The 27,535-nt window shown below is 37.4% G+C and overlaps 1 protein-coding gene across 6 annotated transcripts in view; it reads right to left on the minus strand.

Annotated features, from left to right (window-relative positions):
- Positions 1–27,535, minus strand: part of LOC117426995 (myosin light chain kinase, smooth muscle-like) — an 81,921-nt gene that overhangs the window by 13,836 nt on the left and 40,550 nt on the right. For 4 of the 6 annotated variants that reach the window (XM_059033809.1, XM_059033811.1, XM_059033810.1 and 1 more), the window contains 10 exons: positions 25,923–26,057; positions 21,846–21,998; positions 14,598–14,717; positions 13,167–13,364; positions 11,369–11,615; positions 10,652–10,732; positions 9,551–10,389; positions 7,659–7,775; positions 6,645–6,728; positions 2,248–2,298 (listed from right to left, as the gene is read on the minus strand). In XM_059033809.1, coding sequence (XP_058889792.1) covers positions 2,248–2,298; positions 6,645–6,728; positions 7,659–7,775; positions 9,551–10,389; positions 10,652–10,732; positions 11,369–11,615; positions 13,167–13,364; positions 14,598–14,717; positions 21,846–21,998; positions 25,923–26,057 — 2,025 coding nt within the window. Of the gene's footprint in view, positions 1–2,247; positions 2,299–6,644; positions 6,729–7,658; positions 7,776–9,550; positions 10,390–10,651; positions 10,733–11,368; positions 11,616–13,166; positions 13,365–14,597; positions 14,718–16,062; positions 16,082–16,123; positions 16,343–21,845; positions 21,999–25,922; positions 26,058–27,535 lie in introns of those variants that run through there. The other 2 variants (XM_059033812.1, XM_059033813.1) reach the window with 2 other exon arrangements.

Here is a 27,535-nt window from a genome sequence, read left to right on the forward strand (position 1 = left end):
TACCGTACCGAGCCCTCATGGGTCGGATGTGCCAGTGGAGAAGGGGTATTAGTCTTCAGTGAGCAGTAGTCAACTGAATGTTTAACTCAATTAGTTGGGTGCAAGATGATTTCAATATGCAGCACATATTTGTATAGAAATATCTCCCACCTTACAATGCAATGTCCCCAAGGCCAGGGGATCCATTTATATACCTACATGCTACTGTCTTTTTTTGTTTTTAATGTAACATTTACGCCTGGTCATCAGTCCTACATTTAAAATCTTCATTTCCAATGTCTGCACGAACAGTATGTACCATTATACTACAAAATCTGGTGATTATAAGGAGACTTTCACTTGTCTACTGATTCATTGGGTGGGAGTCCTTAGTGAGGATGTCTAATGTCAAGGAGGGCCTGGAGTTACACTTCTAAATCATTAGCCTAAAGCAAAGTTTTTATTCCTTCTGTAGTTCTTAAATTAGGAAAGTTAGTCATAACAGTCAGAAGGAGTTATGGGTATGAATATGGGTATGGGTATGAGTATTGGTATCAGTATGGGTATGAGTATTCTTATCAGTATGGGTATGGATATGGGTATGGGTATGGGTATGGGCATTGATATGGGTATGGATATGGATATGGGTATCAGTATGGATATGGGTGTATGGGTATGGGTATGGGCATTGATATGGGTATGGATATGGATATGGGTGTATGGGTATCAGTATGGATATGGGTGTATGGGTATCAGTATGGATATGGGTGTATGGGTATGGGCATGGGTGTGGGCATTGATATGGGTATCGATATGGATATGGGTGTATGGGTATCAGTATGGATATGGGTGTATGGGTATGGGTATGGGCATTGATATGGGTATGGATATGGATATGGGTGTATGGGTATGGGTATGGGTGTGGGTATGTGTATGGGTATAGGTAGGAGTATGGGTATGGGTATCAGTATGGGTATGGGTGTCAATATCAGTATGGGTATGGTTATGGGTATTGGTATGTGTATCACTGTGGGTATCAGTATGGGTATGGTTATGGATATGGGTATTGGCATGGGTATCGGTATCACTGTGGGTATCAGTATCGGTATGGGTATGGATATGGGTATTGCTATGTGTATGGGTATCACTGTGGGTATCAGTATGGGTATGGGTATGGATATGGGTATTGCTATGTGTATGGGTATCACTGTGGGTATCAGTATGGGTATGGTTATGGATATGGGTATTGGCATGGGTATCGGTATCACTGTGGGTATCAGTATGGGTATGGGTATGGATATGGGTATTGGTATGTGTATGGGTATCACTGTGGGTATCAGTATGGGTATGGGTATGGATATGGGTATTGCTATGTGTATGGGTATCGGTATCACTGTGGGTATCAGTATGGGTATGGGTATGGATATGGGTATTGGTATGTGTATGGGTATCACTGTGGGTATCAGTATGGGTATGGTTATGGTTATGGGTATTGCTATGTGTATGGGTATCACTGTGGGTATCAGTATGGGTATGGGTATGGATATGGGTATTGCTATGTGTATGGGTATCACTGTGGGTATCAGTATGGGTATGGTTATGGATATGGGTATTGCTATGTGTATGGGTATCACTGTGGGTATCAGTATGGGTATGGTTATGGATATGGGTATTGGCATGGGTATCGGTATCACTGTGGGTATCAGTATGGGTATGGGTATGGATATGGGTATTGGTATGTGTATGGGTATCACTGTGGGTATCAGTATGGGTATGGGTATGGATATGGGTATTGCTATGTGTATGGGTATCGGTATCACTGTGGGTATCAGTATGGGTATGGGTATGGATATGGGTATTGCTATGTGTATGGGTATCGGTATCACTGTGGGTATCAGTATGGGTATGGTTATGGATATGGGTATTGCTATGTGTATGGGTATCACTGTGGGTATCAGTATGGGTATGGTTATGGATATGGGTATTGCTATGTGTATGGGTATCACTGTGGGTATCAGTATGGGTATGGTTATGGATATGGGTATTGGCATGGGTATCGGTATCACTGTGGGTATCAGTATTGGTATGGGTATGGATATGGGTATTGGCATGGGTATCAGTATGAGTATGGGTATCAGTATGTGTAGGCAAATGTCCAAAAAGCAGATGCAAATGGACAAAAGCATTAACTTATTTAATTGGATTTGGAGTCAAAGTACTTTAGACAGAATAGTGCTAATGTAGCTTTAAAGGGAATGGTTGTTTTACCTAATTTAGGAGGTGTCTTTGGAGCTGGTTTCCTCTTTATTGTAGCTTCCTCTGTAAAACAACAAAGACTCAACATTAATATATAACTAACAGGCATGTTATGATGTACTAAAGTGCTGGATTTTCCAGATTTCTTAGTTTCATTTTAAATCAGAATGGTAGAAAGTGCCAGAATTAAGTACTGTAATAGTAGTTATAAATTCCCCTTATGGGGGTGTCTTTAATCAAAGTAAAAACAGTGGCTGCAGTATGTACTGTATTTGAATTAATCTTTCCTGTGCACACTTTACATATCAAATTGAGGTCAGTATGATTTGGCAGAATTACAAAGTATATATACACTTTTACGGGAAGAGTCTTTTTTTTATCCCTCTATAAATAAATAAATGGAACAGGACTAATGGTCGTGCTTCAGGTTTAACTCAATAGGGTAAGAGACCAATAACTCATAACTCCAGAGTGTAGGCTATAAAACGACATGCTGATACTACAATTGAACTTTATCTACATTACAACTGCAATTAAAGATCACTGTGGACCCTATTAGAACAACAACTAACAGTCTAACATTCGTCTCAGTTCTCTATTATTTAGGGAGGCACTGTTAACTGTCCTCTGCTAAATGTTTGTGGGAGTAGGCATTCCCTGGAGCTTATGTCCTTGAGAGTTTTCCTTTTTTGGTAATACTAAATATAGTACTAAACTACCCAGGAAGTGGCTTTCTGCACTATTTATTTTATGTTCGATCACTGTCAATAACAGTTACTGCTTCAAGTGAAACAGAGTCACAGAACATAAGAACATAAGAACATAAGAAAGTTTACAAACGAGAGGAGGCCATTCAGCCCATCTTGCTCGTTTGGTTGTTAGTAGCTTATTGATCCCAGAATCTCATCAAGCAGCTTCTTGAAGGATCCCAGGGTGTCAGCTTCAACAACATTACTGGGGAGTTGGTTCCAGACCCTCACAATTCTCTGTGTAAAAAAGTGCCTCCTATTTTCTGTTCTGAATGCCCCTTTATCTAATCTCCATTTATGACCCCTGGTCCTTTTTTCTTTTTTCAAGTCAAAGAAGTCCCCTGGGTTGACATTGTCTATACCTTTTAGGATTTTGAATGTTTGAATCAGATCGCCGCGTAGTCTTCTTTGTTCAAGACTGAATAGATTCAATTCTTTTAGCCTGTCTGCATACGACATGCCTTTTAAACCTGGGATAATTCTGGTTGCTCTTCTTTGCACTCTTTCTAGAGCAGCAATATCCTTTTTGTAACGACGTGACCAGAACTGAACACAATATTCTAGGTGAGGTCTTACTAATGCATTGTAGAGTTTTAACATTACTTCCCTTGAATTAAATTCAACACTTCTCACAATATATCCAAGCATCTTGTTAGCCTTTTTTATAGCTTCCCCACATTGTCTAGATGAAGACATTTCTGAGTCAACATAAACGCCTAGGTCTTTTTCATAGTTGCATTTTGGCTTTTTCAGTTGTACCAGTACCTACCACAAAAACATATTCATTAGTATATGTTTTTGTGGTAGGTACTGGTACAACTGAAAAAGCCAAAATGCATTGCAGATACAGCTTTGCTTGACATTAGCCAGAAAACTAACAAGATTTTACCACCTCTGCATTAGCCCCAAATAGAAACGTTGGAGGATTACACTGATTTCCAGCCAAAAACATACACTGTCCTCAAAACTAGCTCTGGTTTCACAGTGTATGTTCTTGCATGTTTATTTTTCATAGGGGCATTTTAAAGTTCAATGGCAGTTATACAGGCAGGAATGCATTGAAACGGTGTAGAATGTATGTTAAGTATGCTGGCTTTTTTTTAGAAGGCAATTTACTGTGGATTTCCACCAATCATATTTACAATGCAAACTGAACAGCCTGAAGGCCATAACTGAATACTTTTATGAAAATATGTTAAAGCAAGCCAGAATGGGTAAAATGTAATAAGATTACATAGACCACAATTTACTGGGGATTTCCATCAATCATTCACAATGGTAACTGAACATCCTGGAGGCCAGAGTTATACAACGTTAGGATAGAAAGAATAAATAAATAACTATAGTTATTAGTAATTGTAGTACTGAATTGATTCACTGTAAAAACAACAGCTTTATAACTGGTGTGTGTCAGCCCGTAGGACTTTAGCAATTCTCAAGGACAATACTCATTGCCGACCGTAATGCTTAAAAAAAAACAAAAGAACAATCTTAAACTGCACCTTGCCACTGAGAACTGTGTCCTGATTTCAATTCAAACAATATTTCAATATCTCCAAGTGGTGCCTATCTATTTATAAATCACTCCAGACCTTTATATTATCAGTCATGTATAGTAAGTGTTTAGAAGATCCATGCCAGTATTTAAAAGCTTGGGGGGGGGGGGGGGTTACTACTAATTATATGATAATGAGTGGTTTTTTTTGCGTATGACTCCTCCCATGTGTATGATGCGTATACCCCACCCCCCCCCCCGGAGACAAGCGTCCCACTGAACAGTTTCCAAATGTTGGCAAGTATGACAACATGTTTTTGCAGAAAAAATAAATATGTAAAATACACTGTATATTTCTTTAAAATGCCTACATATTTTCATTTAGGTGTTGCATACTAGTTCTATTAAAAACACTGATGTAACATTTAAAACAGTAAACATATAATAACTGTGGAAAATATTGACCTGTAGAGCTTTGTGTCCAGATGTAAATACTTCTTCAGGCCATTGGGCTCATGGTATTACTGTGCCCCGTAATTTCAAAAAACAACACCTACAAGGGTTACTGTTTTCCATAACGGAGAGGATAAAGAGTGATTATTTGTATTGCATTGAAAAGGGGATCAGTGTAATGTGGTTGTCTACAAGTTACAATGGCTATTTTTAAAATATAAATGTCCAACTGATGTTCAAAGGACAATAAACACTGGATAGAAGAGGTTAGCAGGTCTTGTAAGTGACCACATTTGAGAACATCTAGAAGGGGTAAATGAGAAGTAACATACTTGTAATGAGATTCAACCGTTTTTTTTTTACCTGCTGCTGTATGTTGCCAGTTGCTATGGATCAAGGATATGAGAAACCAAATCATGCACCAGCTACAGTAACGCAGATGAGCTTGCAAGGAGTTGAATAGTTTAATCACCACACCACACTGCCCTATATAGAAGTTTTTTTCCAGCAAGCTGCTGGCCCATGCGTGAAGAAAACAGTTTACAGAAGCTGCTTAAGTATTCCCAGAAAGGAATGGGGACCCATCTTATAAAATCAAACATTAGCAATTTACAACAATGTGTATGCTGCAGCAAAAACGTATTTACAACATCCTTAAGTTCTTGCATCTTTGAAGGGCATACAAATTAATAAAATAAAAAGGGAGAACTGTAGTAATCGTTTTGAAAGTAGATGATTTCCATCACTGTGTTCGCATATTCCTGCAAGAGGTAAGACCGCACTCCGCACAAGGATCCACACAGTACACAGACGGACACTATGAGTCAGATCCCTGTGCAGTTGAAATGCAGCTGATATTTGGCATTCATTTAGGGACTTCACCATATCTGTGGGTTTCTTTTTGGGTGCCTTAATTCTCGTTAACATGAAGCCATGCCATAGGTTTTGTTCTGCCTAACATCACAAGTAACAGTTATCAGCACAGGAAATGGATGGATAAATAAAGCCAGAATTCATACAAGTAGTCCTGTTCTGCATACTTCAGGAAAGTCCTAGTTAGCTACAGAGGAATTTACTTATGATTAATGCTAGAAATATAGAACAGAAACTCTTCTGGACTTTTTTTTTATACTCCCAGATGTCACTTGTTAAAAACATATCTACTTACCAACTTATTTATATATGTACTGTTTTTAATCACATCTTCTTTCAGATGAAATACAATGGTGAGTAGATCTTTCTACAACAAATATCTGAATGTAACCGCATTTAACTTTTACATCAATTTTAGTTCCCAGTAAATTCCTGCATATATGAGATAAAATTAAATACATTTACTTCAAAGACTAAGATGAAGCAAATCATGTAGATTCAAAGCTATCTTTCACATAACAACCTACTTTTTACAATCAGCCCCAAGCACATTGCCAGTTAACATTCATGGAACCAAAACGATTATTGATACTAATATGTTACAGTGAATTGTGAGCACATATCAGTCGACTATATAAATGCTACCATCAGATAAAGTAGACAGCTGAAGCACAGTGAATCTGCAGCTCACTGGCACGTCAGCAGAGTTATATCAACACTGTGTTTTCACATGCTATAAAGAGACCTCTTAAGGACAGCTACCGCCAGTGGGAACATTTCACAATTCCTAAACAGATCCTTTTTTGGGAAAGCAGGAAGCAAATGTTTTAGGAACTTACTTTCTGTTGTTGGAGTTGAAGGCGTGCTTTTGGGTTTTTTGGCATTCTTATCAGATAGTTTTGAAGGATTTGTATCAGAAGGATCTGAAAAAATATGCATTGGTTAAAAAGGAGTTAGTTACTTGGCCCAAAAACACTTCTACATTTTAAATTATAATTCTGTTTTTGTATATAATGTAAGCAAGCTGAAATTGTAAATACAGTACACTGATGATGACCAATCTCATCTTGTTCCAATATCAAACTGGAGCTGTCAATTACAAATCCATTCACCTACCTCTAATATGGTCCTGCTAATATCATTCATTTACAGTATACATGTTTCAAACCTGCCTCTTGCAATGGATGCTCATTTCAGTTTGATCTCAATGTACCGTAAAAACTAGTGTATAAGTCACACTGGTGTATAAGTCCCCCACCCGCCCCCTTTTTGAGACAACAATTTCAGGAAAAAGCCTATAGGTCACATCAGTGTATAAGTCACTCCCCCATTTTTAGGACCCCCTAAAATACATAGAAAATAGACTTATACAAACGTTTTTACAGTATTACTGGTGGATACAAATTGACTGATTTTAAAATGCTTTCAAGACCCAGATGTCATTTGGACAATACATTTAAAACACGCCATAACACTGTCAATAGGGTTTGTATGATAATTAATATTATTATATAAAGTGTGTAAACTATATTGTAAAATGCACAAACCATATATACGTGGAAACCGATAATATTCTGACAACTGATTAGCCTAAAATTGTCACTATAAAGTACACACAAATTTGATTTTAGTCTTGGGGGGAGGGCTAAAAATGAAGCCATGTCAAGGATGGAATTCCCTTTACGTCGTCTTATTTTGGACAGTTCTGTTCTGAGACCCAAGCAGCACTTGTTTGTTGTTGAGGAATGCAAGAGAGCATTTCACAGTTTAATGACAGGAAGAAGTTAAGATTAAGCTGGTCACTGGGGAATTGCTGTACCATAGCGAGTTCTCATGTTGCGGGAGACACTTACCATCTACATGGACCAAGCAACAGCACTCGGCTCTCCCAGCAGAATTTTCAGCTATGCACTTGTATTGGCCTTCATCTTCAGGCAGGGCCTTGTCGATTGTGAGGGAGCAAACACCTCCTAATGTAAATGTAAAAAAGTTAAGAAGATCCTCTGCTAAACACCCCTTCCATATCAAATTTACAATATGAAATTGATTTGTTGAATTGTTCTTTGAAAGTGCTTTACAACACTGGCACATGTTTTAGTTCTGCTTGCATAAGTGCAAAGTTTGCCATATTTTTTTCATCATGGAATTTTTTTTTATATATAACATGAGAGAAAAAAACTTTGTGTTTTCATGAACATACCAAGTATGTTCTTGAGATTTATAACATTATCATTGGGACAGACTTTGCACGTTTGCAAAAAGAAGAACATGTACAGTATAGTGAATGAAGAGTATGGAGCAAAGCAGTCGATTTCCACTGTGTTAAATCAGCCCAAGCATTCTATAAACTATTATACATTCCATCCAATGTTTTCAGCTTCTAATTTAAAAAAGGTTCAATATGTTTTATATTGGATTGAGGTTTAGGTACTGAGCAGGTCTGTCCAATGCAGTTATAATAATACAGCTCTTTATTAAAATGTCAAGGTAGCAGAAATGCAAAAACTCCTTTGACTCAAGGCTAACTTTTAAGTATTTGCCATGGGGTTTCTTCAGGGTGATCAAAGACAGACTGATCTGACTGGGTTAAAATCAACCCAGGCAGGTCAACATAAACCCAGGTTGAAGGTACTGAAAAATACTTTTTTGTAGCAATACCTGTATGCAGGTAACTGGTAAATCCAGTATATGTGCTGACTGTTGCTACAGAATGTAAACATTTAAATATCCATTGAATTAAAGAGTAAGTAGTGGGGTTCCAAAAAATATAGCATTATACATCCCCACGTGTTGCTACAACTGTTTAAATAATGTACCTGTAATGTTTCTTTTCATTGTTGACATACTGACAATTTTTTACACATAACTTTAAAGTCTGTTTCAAAGCTCTTTTCAAAATGTCTGCTCTAGTGCACTGGGATTTGAGAGCTGTCCTCTAAATCACTTATAAAAAAAAGTGCTCTGGCTTTTCTGTTCCGTATCCACATCACAGATCTTTATTGCTGTCTTACCTGTTTGACAATGGGGGCAATAATCCTTACACTAACCACTGCACTAGAGCGGACATTTTGAAAAGAGCTTTAAAACAGACTTAAAAGTTATAAATGTATAAAGTTGTCAGGATGTTAACAATGAGAAGAAAAATTACAGGTATGTTATTTAAACAGTTGTAGCAACACATGGGGACGTGTAACCTCACTACATACTCAAAGTTTATTAAAAAAAAAAAAAAAAAAAAAAAAAAAAAAATAGAACATTCAACACACAATTAATTGTTATAACCAGAGCTTATGTTCTGAAAGGCTTCTGAATTGTTAAATATACTCACTCTACATGAGGCTATCCCCAAAATACCCCACATGTATCACTGTATGATTACACTAGATCCCTTTAAAAGTGATTGCATTACATTTGCAGTCAATGAAGAACATTATACAACATAGCAAATATACAAACAGAAAAACATAACTACACTCTAAAAATGTGCACTTTTTGCTATTGCAATATGTTATTGCTCAGAATAACATATACTTGTCACATTTACTCTACCTACAAAAAAAAAAAGATTATTTGTATTCATAAAGTTCTGTTTTGCAATAAACTTAAATGTATATTAAAATAAACTTTATCAATGAACTTAATACAACATTTATATTTGTAGGAATAAGTGTAGTACTGTGTGCTCTAGACACTTCATCTATTCTAGCACTTTATAATTAAGTAGTGGAAAAAACATTTAATATACCTTCCTGGGCCAGGACAATGAACTTGGACGATTTGATGACTTTTCCATCTAAACTCCAGGTAACAACCGGAGGTGGAGCTGAAGCAACCTGGCATTGTAGACGCAAACGTTCCCCATCAGTTACACGAGTGTCACCTAACTGCTCTATAAACACAGGTTCCTTCCCTATATTGTTAGATTTCTTTCCAATAATCCCACCATCTACCACAGGGCATCCATGTTCACAGTTCACATCATTCTTCTGCTCCTTGTTGTCAGGCTGGGAGTTTTGGACCTCTTTTTTACCTGCACTGTTGTCATTGTTGTTGTTGTTGTTGTTGTTGTTGTTCTCAACAGGCGGTTTCTTTTTTAATCCCAGCACAGATCTAAAATCCGGTGCTGCGTTCTTAGCTTGACTTTTCTCCGGAGTTGAAACCTTTGGAATTGATTTTGTACCCAGTACTGCCCTAAAGTCAACCTGCTGTGAGTTGTAGACTTTTCTGTCGTCTTCAGACAAGGTCTTGGGTTTGACCTGTCGCTGGAGGTTAGCCCTGAAGTCCATTTGCTCAGCTGATAATTCCTTTAAGTCCTCCTCAGAAATGCTTTTCGTTGTGACTTTCTTTCCCAAAACAGTACGGAAATCAACTTGCTCAGCCTCTTGCTGCCTGATCTTATCCTCACAGTGTTCCTTGGTTTCCACTCTCCTTTTCAGCAGCCCTCTGACATCTGCCTCGTATCCCGTGTCTTTGAGATCTCTAGGGCTCTTTCTGGCAGTACCAGATCTACCAAGCCTTACAGTTCCATGAGTGACTTCACCTTCTCCTTCTTCTCCGAAATGGTCAGCCTCTTTCTCTGGATCTCTGTAACAAGCAAAAGAAAAAGAAAAAAGGCTCGGTTTAAAATCCAGAGAGCAAACTCAGCCTTCATTTAAGATATGTTAATTAGAGGAACAGTTCATTGTAGTACTGCATCAGTGATGACTTCAGTAACCATATAAGGGAACAATCAAAGACCATACTCTTTGAAGTAAAGGATTTGTTTGGTCGCATTTAGGGACTGGGTCTGGCAGTGCAAGAGAACAAGCAGTGAACAAACAGAACCCACAGAAGGAATTTTACTTACGTTTGGTGAGTCTCCTCACTGGACAGCAAACCTTCTCTAACCAACAGAGACACAAGGCAGCTGCAGTCCCCAATGGGGTTTCTGTAGCAAAGTGCAGGCAGTTAGCATGAGAGCACAAACAACCCACACACAATTAGCAAATAAACAAAGAGCAAATAAATAGCTTATTATAAAAAAATAAACAAAAAAATACTTTTCTTCTCTAATTCTAAATAGAAATCTAGGTCCTGTTACTAGATAATCTCACAGGAAAGTGACACAGCTCTCCAGATTCAGAACAGCTCTAGGCTTTAGTGTTCGGTTTCAGTTTATTATGACTTACTTAGCCATGTAACATTACTAGCTAGGCCCCTTTCATACAGCCATCTCACTGAACTGCATATAACCAATCACCATCTGTCAAAGGCTACCAAGAGTTTATGTTATAATGCTAAATATGCAAACCATATATGGAGCTAAACATTTATTCTTCCTTCAGCAGGGAATACCTCAGATGCTTGCTGTCTCTCATTAACAATGCTGCTGAAGTACTTACCTCGGTTCCCCTCAGTACACAAATTGATATTTATTAAACACTGTTAACCAGTGGTTTGCGAATACTGCTTAAACTTCGTTCATAACGTTTAAAACAATATTTCATAAAGTGTTTACAAACACATATCATTATGGCACAAAAGCTACAGTAATCACTAAACGCAAGTATGTTTAAGCACATACTTCAGTTTTATTTCATATTCTCCTGCATGGTGAGGTTGAACGCTCCTGAATAACAGCGTAACCAGGTCTTCATTTTGAAGGATTTCACAGTCTTCTTCCAAAACTATCTCCTGTCCATCTTTAAGCCACTGGAAATCTGGGAAGGGATCCCCAGCGATAGCGCAGGAGAGCAGAGTGTGCTGGCCAAGACTTGTTGTTATAGACTTCGGTTTGCTAATAAACCAGGGCTGAACACCGTCCTGAGGCTCTGTAAAAATACAACATGAGCTACAAAATAAACTCCAGTGTTATGAAATCATCTACACTCATTTAAAACAACAAATCAATTGAGCTTTTAAAACAATAGGCTGCCAAATTCTCCTGCCCTCGCATCTGAAGCTGTTCAAGGAATTTTGCAACTCAAGTTTGCCATTTAATACATGTATAAACTACACCAAATGACATTTATATAGTTTACATTAGTAATGCTCTGTCATCTTAAATTACTGTAGCTTCCTGCATATTCTAATCTAATTTACTGCACATAGAAACTAACATTTTAAACAGCAGTTCTAGTAATCATTCATATGCATTTCCATAGAGTTTCATAGGATTGCATAAGAGCAGCATTTGAATAACAAACAGATTATGTTATTTTGTAATACTTTAAAAAAATGTATAATGAATTTAAGTGGAACACCACAGGAATAGTAGTAGCTAATGCATTGGAATTCATATGAATTTGTGTCCATTATTTTAGAGTGGAATCTATAAGTCTTCCTCCATGTTTTCCTTATCTGGATGGAGGAGGAATACTTCTCAGTGAATTACATGCTACATTTAAAAACACAACTTTATGAGACTGTGTAAATTCCATGTAATAAACTTTACATTTTACACAAAATATGTGTGCCAGTAGTTAACAAGGTATGTAGGTAGCATATATTCTTAAAAAGCTCAGCCAAGTTATGTACAATGTGTACAGGCCCTCTGCTTATATACAGTAGCTGGACTCTGGCTCTGTTGTTGGAATAACTTGTTTGTGCTTCTTTCATAACAGACTATATATTGTAAGCTAATGTATAATATTGAAATGAGACCATGTTTTAAGTCAGTTTACTTTGTTTTGAGTCAGTTTACTTTTTACAACAATTAAACAATTCTAGAAAAATACATCCTTGTGCTATTTGCATTCATTACTAGATATCCATAACAGAAGACAGAAGAATAGAATATGGAAATATACACAATGCACATATACTGTACGTCCCTCTCACTATGTGAAAAGTGTAGGGTTTAGGCTAACATTGGTAAGCCTGCCAGCAGCACCATTTAAATGGTACATAAGGACCTTTTTATTTTATTGTGTTACATGTTCCCATGTGTTGCTACAACTGTTTATGTAAGGTGTGTGTATTGTTTTATTTTTATTTTTTTACATTTTGACCACTTTTTTAAAACTTTTAAATTGCATTCCGTGCCTCAAGATGGCTTCCCATGTACCCACATGGACCATTCAGAATTACATTTCCCATCATCCTCCTGTTCACATATGTAATTGAGATGGATTTACCAGTGAGCAGGAGGATGATGGGAAATGTAGTTCTGAGAGGTCCATGCGGGTACATCGGAAGCCATCTTGAGGCAGGGAATGCAATGTAAAAGTTTAAAAAAGTGGTCAAAATGTAAAAAAATAAATAAATAATTAAAATAATACACACACCTTACGTAAACAGTTGTAGCAACACATGGGAACATGTAACACAATAAAATAAAAAGATCCTTATGTACCCTTTAAAAGCTTTACACCATTACGTACCTTGCACAGTTAATGTTGCCTCAGACCGTGTCTCTCCAAGCTCATTCCAAACCGCACACGTGTATTTCCCAGTATCTTCTGGGAAGACCTCTTGAATGTATAGGATGTATTCATTCCCTTTCTTATCAAAATGAAAGTCTTCTGACTCCTGTATTTCTTTTCCATTATGAAGCCAAACAATTTCAGGTTGTGGATTACCTGAACAAAATATTAAAGGAAGATATGTCAGTAACATACATAGCCTAAGACAAAGGATATAACGCATTACAAGTGTTGGTACCATAAAAGGTAGCATTATTTCACTGTGACCTGCATCTAAAGTCTAACAAACTGCTCATTAATAATTTCATCAAAACCAGTCAAGTGGTTCCCAACACAGCCTTCAGTGTCACTTGTCAGCAGCACAGTGACGTAGATATGCAAAATGGCTTCAGAGTTTCAAATCTCATCAAAAACACGCATTCAACAAGTGGGAGCTGGTTTGAATCCTGGTTGTACTGTCGAACTTGGTTGAGGGCCCACATGGAGTGCTACATTGTCCTTAGACTTAGATCTTAATCCACCTCATTGAGCTACAGTGACCCCTACTGGTCAAGAGAAGACTTCCCAGACTGGTGCCCTGGTTCAGCAGCTTGTTCAGATTCCAGTCCTCCTGATTAATTCATTGGTTGATTGGTTGAAGCAGTGAGGCTTCATTAAAACTGAGTAGAAAACTGCTGTTAAATAGGGTTTGACAAGATTAAACAAAACAAGCCATAGTTCCTAATGATACTTTTCACACTATTCAAAACAGAAAAATGAAACAGAAGAGGAACAGAATTAAAGCACATTTAAAGTACATAATTGAAGACTAACAATCAAAACAGAATACAAAACCACAAAGGAACAATCCAACACATGTAAAAAATTCACTTCATTCACAATCATGTTTTCAACACTTGTTGATCACACTTTATTTAGGTGGTGTGAATAGGTATTTTACATGTTCATTTAAAACACAATTAATCTAAATCAGCTCACACTGATCTTAATCTTAAAGGACAGTTACAAAAGAAGAAAACAGTTCATATTTTAAGCCTAAAGTTTTGTTTGATTATTTCAACAACTAAAAAGCTTAATCTGGTTCCTGGCTTGTTTTCAAAAACAAGCAGCTTTAATTGTCAGGAAGGGTAAAAAGCATTGTTTATAAAATACAGTCACATAGCACAGCTGTTTTTCTCATCATGTCTATTTAAAAATACTTTACTGACCTCACTTATCTAATTCCAAACAGAGTCTCTTTTTTTAAGACATCAGTATAACTACGAGACCCGCACCCTTAATGTTTTTAAAGGATGAGATGGTCCAAACTATCTGAAAAACTATCCATACCTAGGTGAAATCATTGCTATTTTAACGCCTCACGCAAAGGCAAATCAAAATCAGACTTACCTGTCACTTCAACAGTCATTCGGACTTGACTTCCATCCATGACTCTCATATCAGTCAGGGCTTTCAAGACCACAGGAGGGAAGGTCTTGTTCGCTTCTTCCCTTTTAGCTGCCTTCTTTTCTGAAAGTAAAACATGGACAATTTCCTTTTTTTATATATAATGAATCAATACAGCTGGTTTAAATGTACTACACACTGTACCAAAAATATTAGAAATGGGTAACAAAATATAAAAACTGAACTGAACAAATTCAATTGTATTAACAGAGGTCATTATTTGTTTTTAGTCGTGTAATTCATTTTAAAATGCATTTAACATGAAGGGTTTTAAGGTGGGATTTGAACAGAGTACTTCATACAGTTTATTACATTATACACAATGACATTTTTTTATTACTACAATACATTTGAATAAAATTAGTTTATTTTTTTAAGATTACTAGTTTGATGCACCTCACAATAAAACAACAAAACATGGCAGTTGTTGACAGTACACTAAACCAAATCTTTTTTTTTAGCTGCAGCATTTTTTTTTTTCTATTTTATGCAAATGATAGTCTCTTTATAAACTCCTTGATGGTCTGGGAGTGCTAAATCAGAAACAATCAGAAACTATACATTCTCACTGACAGAACATACTGTAGAACAAGACTGACCAGCTGTGTAAAGGCGCCAGACCAGGCCGCCCTCTTGGCCAGGCGAGGCTTGTTATTCCTCACACAACAGTTTTTTTTTGTTTTTTTTTAAGAAAACATGAAAAGAGCTGTAGATTAATAATTAATATTGTAAAGACAAATGAATACACAATTCCAGCACAACATGAAGCAAATCCACTTATCAAGCTCTTCAGGTTTAACTTACTGAACAGGACATTTAACTATTTAGATATTTCTCACAGCCCTGGAGGTTTACCAGTTAAATTGGATGAATGTTTTCTCGGTTCAATTTAAGCATTTAGAACATATTTGGAGCAAAGACTTGGACTAAACAGGCCAACTTTCCTCACCCCTGCACTGGATCAAACCAGGGTCCCTCGCCAACAGGTTAAAACTCTGCACTAAAGATAAGCATTTACTAGGTAATAAGTGCTAGTATTAATCAGATCATTTATTCCTCTGGGCACAAAATGATGGTATTTAGGGTCTGTAACAGGATGAAGTGTTACATGTGTGGGTAGTCACTGGAAAATACTGACAGACTCAGAGCATTGGTGTTGATACGCCGCTCAGGCACGCAGATTTAATTTTAACACCGAGCTGACACTAGGGTACCAGTGATGGTAGACCTAGTGTCACATTTAATAAAGTAATAAAAACAAAAAAAACAAAAGCTAAAAATAAAAGTTTGTCACACAAAATGACGAGCGCTAGTCCCACTAAAAAGAACGTCCCGCTCCAGGAACCTACTACTCTACGGTAACCCTCTCTATAATGTTTTGGGATCCACCTCCCCTAAGCTGACCTACTTCTGTTGTGTTATTTCTGGCGACTCCGGGCCATTCTGACGGTCCTGGCTGGGCAAACTACCTTCACAGGCCCCGTCTTGCAGTTAAAGGGCTCCATAGTAGTCGTTCCCGCAGAGCGGACGCTTCCCTCCTGGATGTAAACAAACTCTATCTCACTCAGCGCCCACGCCTATACAGCAATGGCCTTGCAGCAGCCCCGAGCTGTAGCGCAGCCGCTTTTTGAGCTCTGCGCAGCATCCCCAGGCACGCCCCCCAGCCAATCCAGACCTCCCGATCACTTTAGCTCAGGGCGAGCCTGCCACTCAACTGGTTGCTTAGCAACGCGTCTCGAACTGCGCATCGCAGCTGATTTTCCACAGGCACACCCTTGCGCAGGAACCAGCGACCCGGTTCCCTGTCACAGGGTCATGTGAGGAAGAGGGGAAGGATTCATTTAGAACTGAAAATATCAGAAATGAGGGGTGATTATATAGTTGGTAAATTAAATTATCTTACCAATACGAACATATAACTGGAAGTGGCCCCAATCGGAAACGCAGAGAGATGCAATCAAGCAAATCCAGACTGGTTTCAAAAGACTAAATACTGTACATAGACTTTCTCCATACACGGCAGGGTTAAGGTTAAGGTTCAATATCATCTTGGGTAGCCAGAAGAAGAGGGGTGGTCAAAAATGTGCAGATTTATTGCGACCAATTGTCATTGTGTCATTGTGTCATTTACGGATTAGAATGTGTACAATGTCATTAACGGGTTAAGGCATGGACAATTTAGCAAGGACGATTTCAAAAAGCAAGCTGTGAAGCATTACAGTATTATCTTAAGTTTTAGAAGTCAGGATCAGCACTCCTAACATATACTGTTGTTGGATAAACAAGGGACCAAGGAAAGAACCACACAAATTACGGTTTGAGGGAAAGAGATGAAGGGATTAGTACTATTTTAAGACCAAAAGATGAAACAAAAACTCCTGAAAGCCCAATTAAAAAAATGATACCCAACATTTTAGAATTTAAAGTTGGCTTTTTATTGATCTAACTGTACTTTAAAAAAAAAAAAATTGGTAATCACTGAAAACAGGAAAAATGAATATGTCAATATTTGTTATTGTTATGTCAAAAGCCCTTTGGAATGTTAAGAAGTGTAAGGGATACCAAACCAAATGATTCTACAGCAAATACATTTGTAAAGATTATAAAACAGTAATGAATACAACCTACAACATCATTCACTTAATTCTCTTTACTTGATAATGCATCTGCATCTACCAGATAAAAATATGGATCACAATGTATGTCAGAAGTAGACAGGGACACAATCTCACCATTCATTTCTACAATTAATGTTTCATTAAAAAAAACTTTAATGGGGAGTTTTTAAACCTTTAGGTAACATTGCTTTTTTTGTTTGAATGAATTTTAGGAAATCACTTCAAACATTTTAATCAGCAGAGACTTTGTTACCACATGTCTTTACTGCCAGAGAGCTAATGAATAAAAGAAAGGGCTTTGTTTCCATCCTCACTCATTCACATTTACCATTTATGGCCTTTGGTTACAGTTTGTGCCTCAAGACATCTACTGGCTGAACACAGGGAACTTAACTCATAAAGAGTTCTTTAGAAAACCAAACAGACAAGATATAGTGTTTCCTTAAACCATTCTCATTTTGTATATACATATTTGGCATGCCACAGACTGGGGTCCAAGGTTTTTAAAATATGTTTCCACAATGTGTACCTTAAACAGAAAAGCATTAGTAGTGACTTTTGTTTTTTGCAGTTTATGTAAACCTATTACAGAAATAAGAGTATTTTTACTCCAAACCTTAAATATGTATTCCAATTCATCTTTATTTGAATCTCTTCTAAATATTTAACTCTGACCTGTCAAACAAGCCATGAAGAACAATAAGTGCCCTGCTATTTGTTTTGCCCTTATAAAGATTTGACATTCAACATAAATGTTATTTGTAACTGCAATTAAAAAACTTCGCCAAAAATAAAAAAACACACTGATCTTGAGTTTGAAATACTGTACGCATATTGTGTTTGTTTTAATGAAAATGTTAATAATACACCCTGTAGTATATTCTGAACACATAGCATTGTATAACTTCCTCTTCACTTTATGGCATATATACTGAGGAACAAGCAAATAAAATAAATATGAGCCACCCCTTAAAAAATCCTTAAACACCCATGTCACCCCTGTGATGTCCATTCTTCACTGGCTCCCATTGGTACAAAGGATCCATTGGGGCTACATACCCAGCTGCACTCTTGTTCCAGGGACACAGGCCTTTTAACCTTTTAACCCTGCCCACTTTCCATAGGTCAGGCTTTCCATAAACCCTTGGTGATCTTTGTTTCAGCAGACACAGCTTACCAGAACTTTCTCCCAATATTATATAGCTGCATTGGCCATTCACCGGTGAAGTGCCTAACCCAATCAAAGTTATCTTAAGTTATCTTCTGTGACTTCACAGTGGAGAAAACAGCAGCAAGTTATGCAGTTTAAAAATATTAATTTAAAATACAATTTCACATTTTAAAACTTATTCAGATATATTTTAAATACTGATACACTCATACATTAAAAAGTGCTTAGACAGCTTTACATAAAACCCCATAGTAGATCCTTCATGGTTTAGAGGATAAGAGGTGAATCTGTGATAAGCTCCAATAATCTTTACAGCATAACAGTAACTAAAGAACAAACAACTACTAGTTAGACAACATGGTTTCTACAATCAAATGCGATTGCAAGCCTACATTTTAGAGGCTAAAGCTGGGAAGCTTTATCTGGTTTTATACTACTGGTATATTGTTATCACCTCGGTAAACAATACAACTAACTTGCAGAGTGGAAATCTGTCACAAATCAAAACATATGATATCACAGCAGGAGTCAGATGGACAAACATTGAACTACAGAAGATAACAATGGGGCCTAAAACCCCAACTACACTGTTTTTTTTTTTTTTTCTCATCAAGCCTGCCAGTGCTGAACATTCACATTACAGTTGCAACCAGAAGTCTTATTGACTTTGAGTATACTTTGTATATAAAATAGATTGAGATCACAACAGTATGTCTTGCCCCTGGGGCCTCATCTAATAACCTCTTCTCTACAGAAGAAAGTTTGAAATTTTCAACGGCTTGAAAAAAGGTTCCCTGTAAACATTCCTTTTTTATTTGAAAAGGCCACTACTGCATAGGGTGAAGCCTTGGCCTGTTTCTTGCAGCTATAAGCTACTTGCCTCCAGACTTACAGTAATGACCGACTTTGTTATTCAGATTTAAAAGGACGTTCAGAAACCCATGAAACCCAACATTGCACTGCAATTCTTCATGAAGCTTAAGCAGTGTTCGCTGCATATTATTACGTTGCTCAGTATGGTATTCCCATTAACATCCTTGGTTATGTATCTTGTTTTTAAAGTTAACAGTAGCCTATGTACAGTAACAGCTGGCACAGAACAGGCTGTGGTAGTCATCGTTTTTTATAAGATGTCACACATAACCCCAAACCAAACTTTTGATAATAGCTTGCTCTAAGCTTAGATTGGACTCTGGATAACTTACAAAGCTAAGTAAACCAGTGAAACACTAGGCATTAAATCTTAATGGGTTCAAATGCAATAATAAAACTGTAAACAAACAAGATCAGCTATGTTCAGACTAGGCTTAAAAAAATAATCGAGACTGATTCCAGACCGATCTCACTGTTCAGACTAACCCCCTGGTCTGAAACCGGTTTAACAGGTCTCACATCGCTTTGAGATAAAACAGTTTTCACAAGATCAGTCGAAGTACAGTTTGAACAGTGAAACCGGTTATACAATGGTGAGCTTTGCCAAAACCACTGTGTCCAAGTGGGTGAATGTAACTACCTTTTTAGATTTTCCTGGTTTAAAGACCATTTTCCATATTTCTGCATATTCTCTTTTCACAAAGTAATATAGGACTTGTTTTGAAGGAAGTTGGTTGTGCAGTTGACACACATTTTTAAGGTGGCTCATTAAAAGAAAAGGGATTTTTTTTTACTCAAATTTATAATTTTCATATTTGTTTTCATTTATTTTATTGTTTTTGTCTTTTTCTGACTTCTTTTCAATTTTGCGATACTTCTATTCTTTGTCAGGGAAGATTTACAAACATCTGACAAATATCACCATAAAACAGTGTCTCATTTAAGATTAATTTTTGTTTCCATGGAAATGCAATTAGACTGATAAAATAAAAAGTGTATGAATACTGCTCCCTTTCTCTTCCACATTAAAGAAAGAGCTGTGTGGGAAACTGTTGGTATTTCACATTTGCTATAAAAAACTGAATCTGTGCCATAAAAAAAAATTCTATGAAAAATGTAGAAAGCAGATGTTTAATTTAATACCAAAAGCCACCAGAGAACATAAAAATAACATTTATTTTAAAGCAATGAGGCCTTTAACAAAGGTATTACTCTCAACACAGGTTTTTATTTACTATTTGGTTTTTAGAGTGGTTCCTGTTTTTATGCCCTATAAACTACATATAGTTTCCAGCCAAGAGGTCCATTGACCATGACTTAAAATGGCCTTAAACAAAGTCATAAATAATAGCCTCAGTTAAGAGTGTGGCTCGTGAAAGAATGTGCTCAGATGGCTTTAATATGAGATTTTAATCCTAACTATCGCTTTTGATGTTTTTTTATACATTTAAATTATCGCCCTGAGAAACCTGTAGAGATGAAAATATTTATTTTCAACAGGCTCCTAAGAGACATGAAAGACAAAACTGACTCAGCACCTCTAAGCTATAAATAACTTGAGACTGGTGGATGTCTAGATGCAGGGGTGCAGGAACTAGGGGAACTGGGGTTGTGGCATCACCCCCTGGCTTTAAGTACAGGGGTGCTGTGCACCGGCTGGTGCAATGATAAACCCTACTAGTGGTATAAATCTTATGAGCTGTGTGTGCACTGGTCCTTTTTACATGGCTTTTGAACACAATAATAGACCAATCAGTGCTGACTATCACAACAGGGGCGGGATATTTTATAAATTGCACGATTGCAATCTCACAAGAGTCAGTTAGTAGCTGGAACGCATTAGAGGCTTGTACACAGTTGAGCGGTTATTGAAAATGTCCCAGAAAAGAATATCAGATTTTTATGTAAATTCCCAGCGGCACCACATACTAAATCAACTTGTCACGACTGTCGCTAACTGGGAGTACTGCTTTGTGGAGCAATACTAAAAACACATGTACACCGTGACATTAAACATAACGAGAAGGGCCTTATCACACGTTAAAGCCCTATACAAGGGTTCTATTGCTATCAAATGGTATCGTTCAAACTATGTTTAAACTGTTCCAAATCAATCCCCAAGAAAATAAATGGTGAATAGTGTTTGCAGTCAGCGGCATACAGTAACCACAACAGCAATAGCAACTAGTCTCAAGTTGTAGAAATGAGAAGTTGTAGAAATCAAACATCTGGATGCAGACTGATTACTTTCAGCATAAGCTTACACGGTATAAACTGTGGTGGTCTAAACCAGTAATACGGAAGAATGGAATCAGTCTGAGTACTGAACTGTAATTACTACAATGACCTACCCCCCTCTGCTACTGAGTTTAAGTTGTCAATCACTAATTACCAGATACATTTTTTTAAATTATTTTAGCATTCCCTATAAACATCACATTGTTATAAGATACATATAAACAAGCATTAGGGCTGATTTTCACCATAACTAGAACATGGCCAAAATTAAGTATCAATATTTAGCCCTACCTTTTATGACTACTTTGGAACTGCAAGTTGCTCTTCCACAGCTGTTCTCCGCCACACAGGTATATAAACCATCATCCTCAGGTAACGCATCCTGAATTATCAGTTTGGCCACTCCATTTTCAAAAGTTGCATGTGCGTACTGGATAGTGTTATCTAGGAATGGCAAGAACAAAAATGCAATGAACAATTTGAAATGTTTTTTTTATTTTTTTTGGAGTGCCCAGTTATCTCGCCCCTGATTTTCTCCCCAATTTAAAGTGTTCAATAATTTTTTCTCCTCACCACAGCAATTCCCCACACAGCTCAGAAGAACTGAAGGTTCAGTGAGCGTCCTCCGATTCCACGACAGAGCCAGTTTCCTCTTTTACACCCTGGAACTCGAGAGCGGATGTCAGTGAGCTTTCGGCCTCTGGAGGACAAAGGCCATCCCTGCAGGTGACCGCTCTGAGCTCACTAGGTGCCTTGTCGGTAAGGTCCACTGTAGTGCGAAGATGAGAGACAATCCCTGCCAGTTTTGTCTCCCTAATCCGCAGGTGAGCCACAGCCAGTGCAACACTCCTTCTGGAATTCCCACCAAAGACCGCCAACTGCGCAGAACCTGCACTCCCCTGACACTGCACACCACGTGGCCAGGCTTTTACCAGTGAGCCACTCAGGGACCCCAAGAATTTGAAATTGTTAACAAGAACCTGCCCAGTGCCAAATTTTAAGAACCTATGACATATCCTTTAACTGCCCGGCCAATCAGGTGTAGCACAGTGAGCTACATGCACAGTATGTGAAATAACTTCAATAACTTTATGCTAGATATAGCTAGATTATAAATTTAGAGGGCATGCAGAACTGTTATAGTATTCTAAAGATCTACACAATATCAAAGCCTTTGACACTTTTTCTGCAACTTGTTGTTTTAAGCCTTTAAAGTGGACTTCCATAGACAAAGCCTTGTATGGGAATTAACTGGGTGGGATGTAAGTTGCTTCTGGCTGAAATGCTACCATGCAAAGTTTTTGTTTCAGATGGGGGTCACAGTGCATGACATATGTAAAACATACTAAGATATATATATATATATATATATATATATATATATATATATATATATATATATATAAATACAGTGCCCTGCAAAAGTATTCAGACCCCTGACCAATTCTCTAATATTACTGAATTACAAATGGTACATTGAAATTTCGTTCTGTTTGATATTTTATTTTAAAACACTGAAACTCAAAATCAATTATTGTAAGGTGACATTGGTTTTATGTTGGGAAATAGTTTTAAGAAAAATAAAAAACTGAAATATCTTGCTTGCATAAGAATTCAACCCCCACACATTAATATTTGGTAGAGCCACCTTTTGCTGCAATAACAGCTTTAAGTCTTTTGGGATGAGTATGTACGAGCTTTGCACACAGTGTTGGAGTGATTTTGGCCCATTCTTCTTGGCAGATTTGCTCCAGGTTGTTCAGGTTGGTTGGACGACGCTTGTGGACCGCAATTTTCAAATAGTGCCACAGATTCTCAATGGGATTGAGATCAGGACTTTGACTGGGCCACTGTAGGACATTCACCTTTTTGTTCTTCAGCCACTCCAATGTTGCTTTGGCCTTGTGCTTGGGATCATTGTCCTGCTGAAAGGTGAATTTCCTCCCAAGCTTCAGTTTTTTAGCGGACTGAAGCAGGTTCTCTTGCAGTATTTCCCTGTATTTTGCTCCATCCACTCTTCCTTCAATTTTAACAAGATACCCAGTCCCTGCTGATGAGAAGCATCCCCACAGCATGATGCTGCCACCACCATACTGTAGGGATGGTGTGTTTTGAGGCATGGGTAGTATTAGGTTTGCGCCACACATAGCGCTTTGAGTTTTGGCCAAAAAGATCTATCTTGGTCTCATCTGACCACAAAACCTTTTCCCACATCGCAGCTGGGTCACTCTCATGCTTTCTGGCAAACTCCAGACGTGCTTTCAGATGGTACTTTTTGAGTAACGGCTTCTTTCTTGCCACCCTCCCATACAGGCCAGTGTTATGCAGAGCTCTTGATATGGTTGACTGGTGCACCAATACTCCACTCCCAGCCACTGAACTCTGTAGCTCCTTCAAAGTGATTGTTGGCCTCTCTGTGGCTTCTCACACAAGTCTCCTTCTTGTTTGAGTGCTGAGTTTTGAGGGACAGCCTTTTCTTGGCAGTGCCTGGATGGTGTGCTGCAGCTTCCACTTCCTGATTATTGATCCAACTGTGCTCACTGGGATATCCAACCACTTGGATATTATTTTGTACCCTTTCCCTAATCTATGCATTTGTATTACTTTATCTCTAACTTCTGTAGAATGCTCGTTGGTCTTCATTTTCCTTCAGATTCACAGCCTGACCAATGATCCTTCAACAGTGGGGTTGTTATCCAGAAAATGTGACAGCAACTTTAATGGTTCACAGGTGGAGGCCAATGGTAAGGTGATTGTATCCTTGTTAGGGCAATTTCTTTCATTGGTGTAAACTGGGAGCTTCCACAGCGCAGGGGTTGAATACATATGCAAGCAAGATATTTCAGTTTTTTATTTTTCTTAAAAATATTTCCCAACATAAAACCAATGTCACCTTACAATAACTGATTTTGAGTTTCAGTGTTTTAAAATAAAATATCAAACAGAACGAAATTTCAATGTGCCATTTGTAATTCAGTAATATGAGAGAATTGGTCAGGGGTCTGAATACTTTTGCAAGGCACTGTATATATATATATATCTATTATCTTGTTAAATACGATAGCATAGCCTTTTAATTCCAGAGGACTGTTTTTCAAAAAGTAGATATTTCATAATCTGTCTACATGAGTCAATAACAGTCTCAAGTGTCTGCTTTTGGAGTACAAACTAATGCCAAGTCTGCCTGGTGTAATATTTCAGGGAGAGCAATGCATGTTTTTCCTTTATATGGTTGTAACCCTCATATTTGTTTAATAACTCAGCTATATTTTACAGCCATGCAAAAGAACTAGGTATTTGTATTGTACTTGAGTTGACTCTGCTGGTCAACCTTTACAGACAGTACATTTTTACTATAATTAAATACAACAACATTTTAACAAAATTACAGGAAACTGTTCAAGCATTTGAGATCAGCTATTTGATACAACTTAACCTTCAAGAACTTCTTGGTTTAGACTGGGTGACTGATGTCAAATTTATTCAAACAAAATAAGAAAAAAACATTTAGTACTGTAGTTCCTAATGCTTGATTTAATTTCCAGAGACTAGTTATTTTCCATTATATTATTTTTACATTCCCAAAAACCTTCTGTTATATCTCATCTGTATCCTGATCTTGTAGGGCAAGGAAATGTTTGGTTTGATGAAGAATTTCTGTTGCACTAATGTCCCATATGTAAACTTCCAATTTGTTTGTTGTTCTAAATACATTCAGAGTCAGCAATGTGGCCTACAAGCTTAAATACTGATGTTTTCATATAAAAGTTTCCATTATTCTGCTCTGTTCTGATGTTTCATCAATAATTCTGGTTCTTAATGAGTCTATCACCTACCACTTCTGTATCCTGTCTGCTCGTGTTGCTATAGTGACACACATATGATTAGCTGTGGGTGGGCGCACATGACGGCCTAACATATGCACCTGGAAGCCCGTGTATATTTATACCAGAGGGCTGAACAAACTTTCACTTTCCATTTCAGAGATGTCATGAAACCTATTTCTCCGAGTAGACTGAAAACATTTTGTAATGGCCAATCATGAAAGACTCTTTGAGCATTAGCTTTTTTGATCATGTGACTATATAGTCGCTATCACTATTCACAACCTGTTATCACAATGTTGCAATATTAATGCTGTACTCAATTTTCAGACTGTATAAAGGGAATGATCATGAAAAAAACATGTTTCTGGAAATGTGCTTCTTTTTTTTCTTGGCTAATTTACCGCATCTACCAGTAGGGGTCCCCATTAACACTGTTTTATAAATCAACAATCAAAGATATGAAATCTTGATTTACGTTTATATTGAATTGCGGCCTACACTTAAAATGCATGGCTTTATTTTAGTCATATAGTCAACTTACCATTTAATAACCAGGTAATCTGAGGCGCGGGGTTGGCCTCAACAGAGCACTGCAACACAAAATCTTGCCCTTCACTCACTGTGCACCCCTTCAAAGGAATGGTGACAAACGGGGCCTTTCCCTCCACTTTTGGGCCTTTTAAGAAAAAATGCAATTAGCCACATTTTCTGCCATGTTGGTTTGTTAAGAAAGCATTAGCTGTATTCCTGTACATATACTGTCCATTCAGTGTTAATACTATGAAATACATTTTTTTATCTAATATATTTACCCTGCTCAAAGCAATGAGGGGTATTTTCTTACTGTTGTTCATGTATTTGTTTGATTGTTGTTATTGCGGTTCTGAGTTGCCACTGTAGGACTGTACAATTTATAGGATTCAATACTCTTAAATACTGTTTTTATTTAAACTAAATAGAATTGTTTGGTACACAATTACCCCAGCTGTCAAATACTTTCACAGTGGTTTCTATGAGACTTTGAGACTTTAATTTAAAATGCAATGCCACCAGGTGCCCATATGCTGCAACTGCAGAAAGGATGTTGAAATGGAATTTTCTGTGAAATTCAGTCAATAATAAAACTGACCAGGAAAATTTCCCAAATGAAATCTGCATTTAGGATATTTACATCTTCAGATACTGTACTGTTCTTTGCCCATAACATTCACAGAATATTGTTTAATTTTTAAACAGAAAGACACCTAGTAGCAAGATCATGTTTCAGCTGTTCAAACGGTAATGGCTTAAGAAGAGAAGTTAGTTTAATAAACTCTGCTCTGTTCCACCGTCACACATGAATCAATACGAAGAGCCTCAAGTCTTTGCCTAATAAAGACCATGGAGTGAACAAAGTCTGAATACTGCAGCAGAGACACTATGATGACGGCTGGCATGTGTTTCACTGCTGTTACATGTCTTTGGATAGCTTGTGCATTCATAAAAGCTTTATTTTTCAAAAGAAGTAAGTTCAACAGTATTTCCTATGAAAGAGAACATGACAAGTTGTCTCCGGAGCAAGCGGTTTCACTTTTTCAGGTGTCACACACTATTATTTATTTCTTAGCAGACGCCCTTATCCAGGGCGACTTACAATTGTTACAAGATATCACATTATTTTCTTTACACATTATTTTTTACATACAATTACCCATTTATACAGTTGGGTTTTTACTGGAGCAATCTAGGTAAAGTACCTTGCTCAAGGGTACAACAGCAGTGTCCCCACCGGGGATTGAACCCACGACCCTCCGGTCAAGAGTCCAGAGCCCTAACCGCTACTCCACACTGTAAGAAAAAGTAGTGACTTTCGGTAGTGCTCCTGCTACTAGAATAGGCACCATTGCTTAATAAGAAATACTTTTTTTTTTTTCCTTACAGGTTCTGATAGTTTTCCAGCATACAGGGAAAAATGCATGTGGAAGTAAGAATGGTAAGAATGGTACTGGTTTAAAATGTTCACAAATTCAAGAGTAGCTCACTAACTGTAAGAAAAAAGCCATTGTGTAGCCAATTATGTCAAACTATTAAAAAGCATAATAACCTCTATTATCTATTCAGCTGTCTCTGTGATAACCCTGCACTAGTTTTTATTGCAAGATCTCTATCCTATGT

Source organism: Acipenser ruthenus, chromosome 11, assembly GCF_902713425.1.
Source record: "Acipenser ruthenus chromosome 11, fAciRut3.2 maternal haplotype, whole genome shotgun sequence".
Taxonomy (NCBI): Eukaryota; Metazoa; Chordata; class Actinopteri; order Acipenseriformes; family Acipenseridae; genus Acipenser; species Acipenser ruthenus.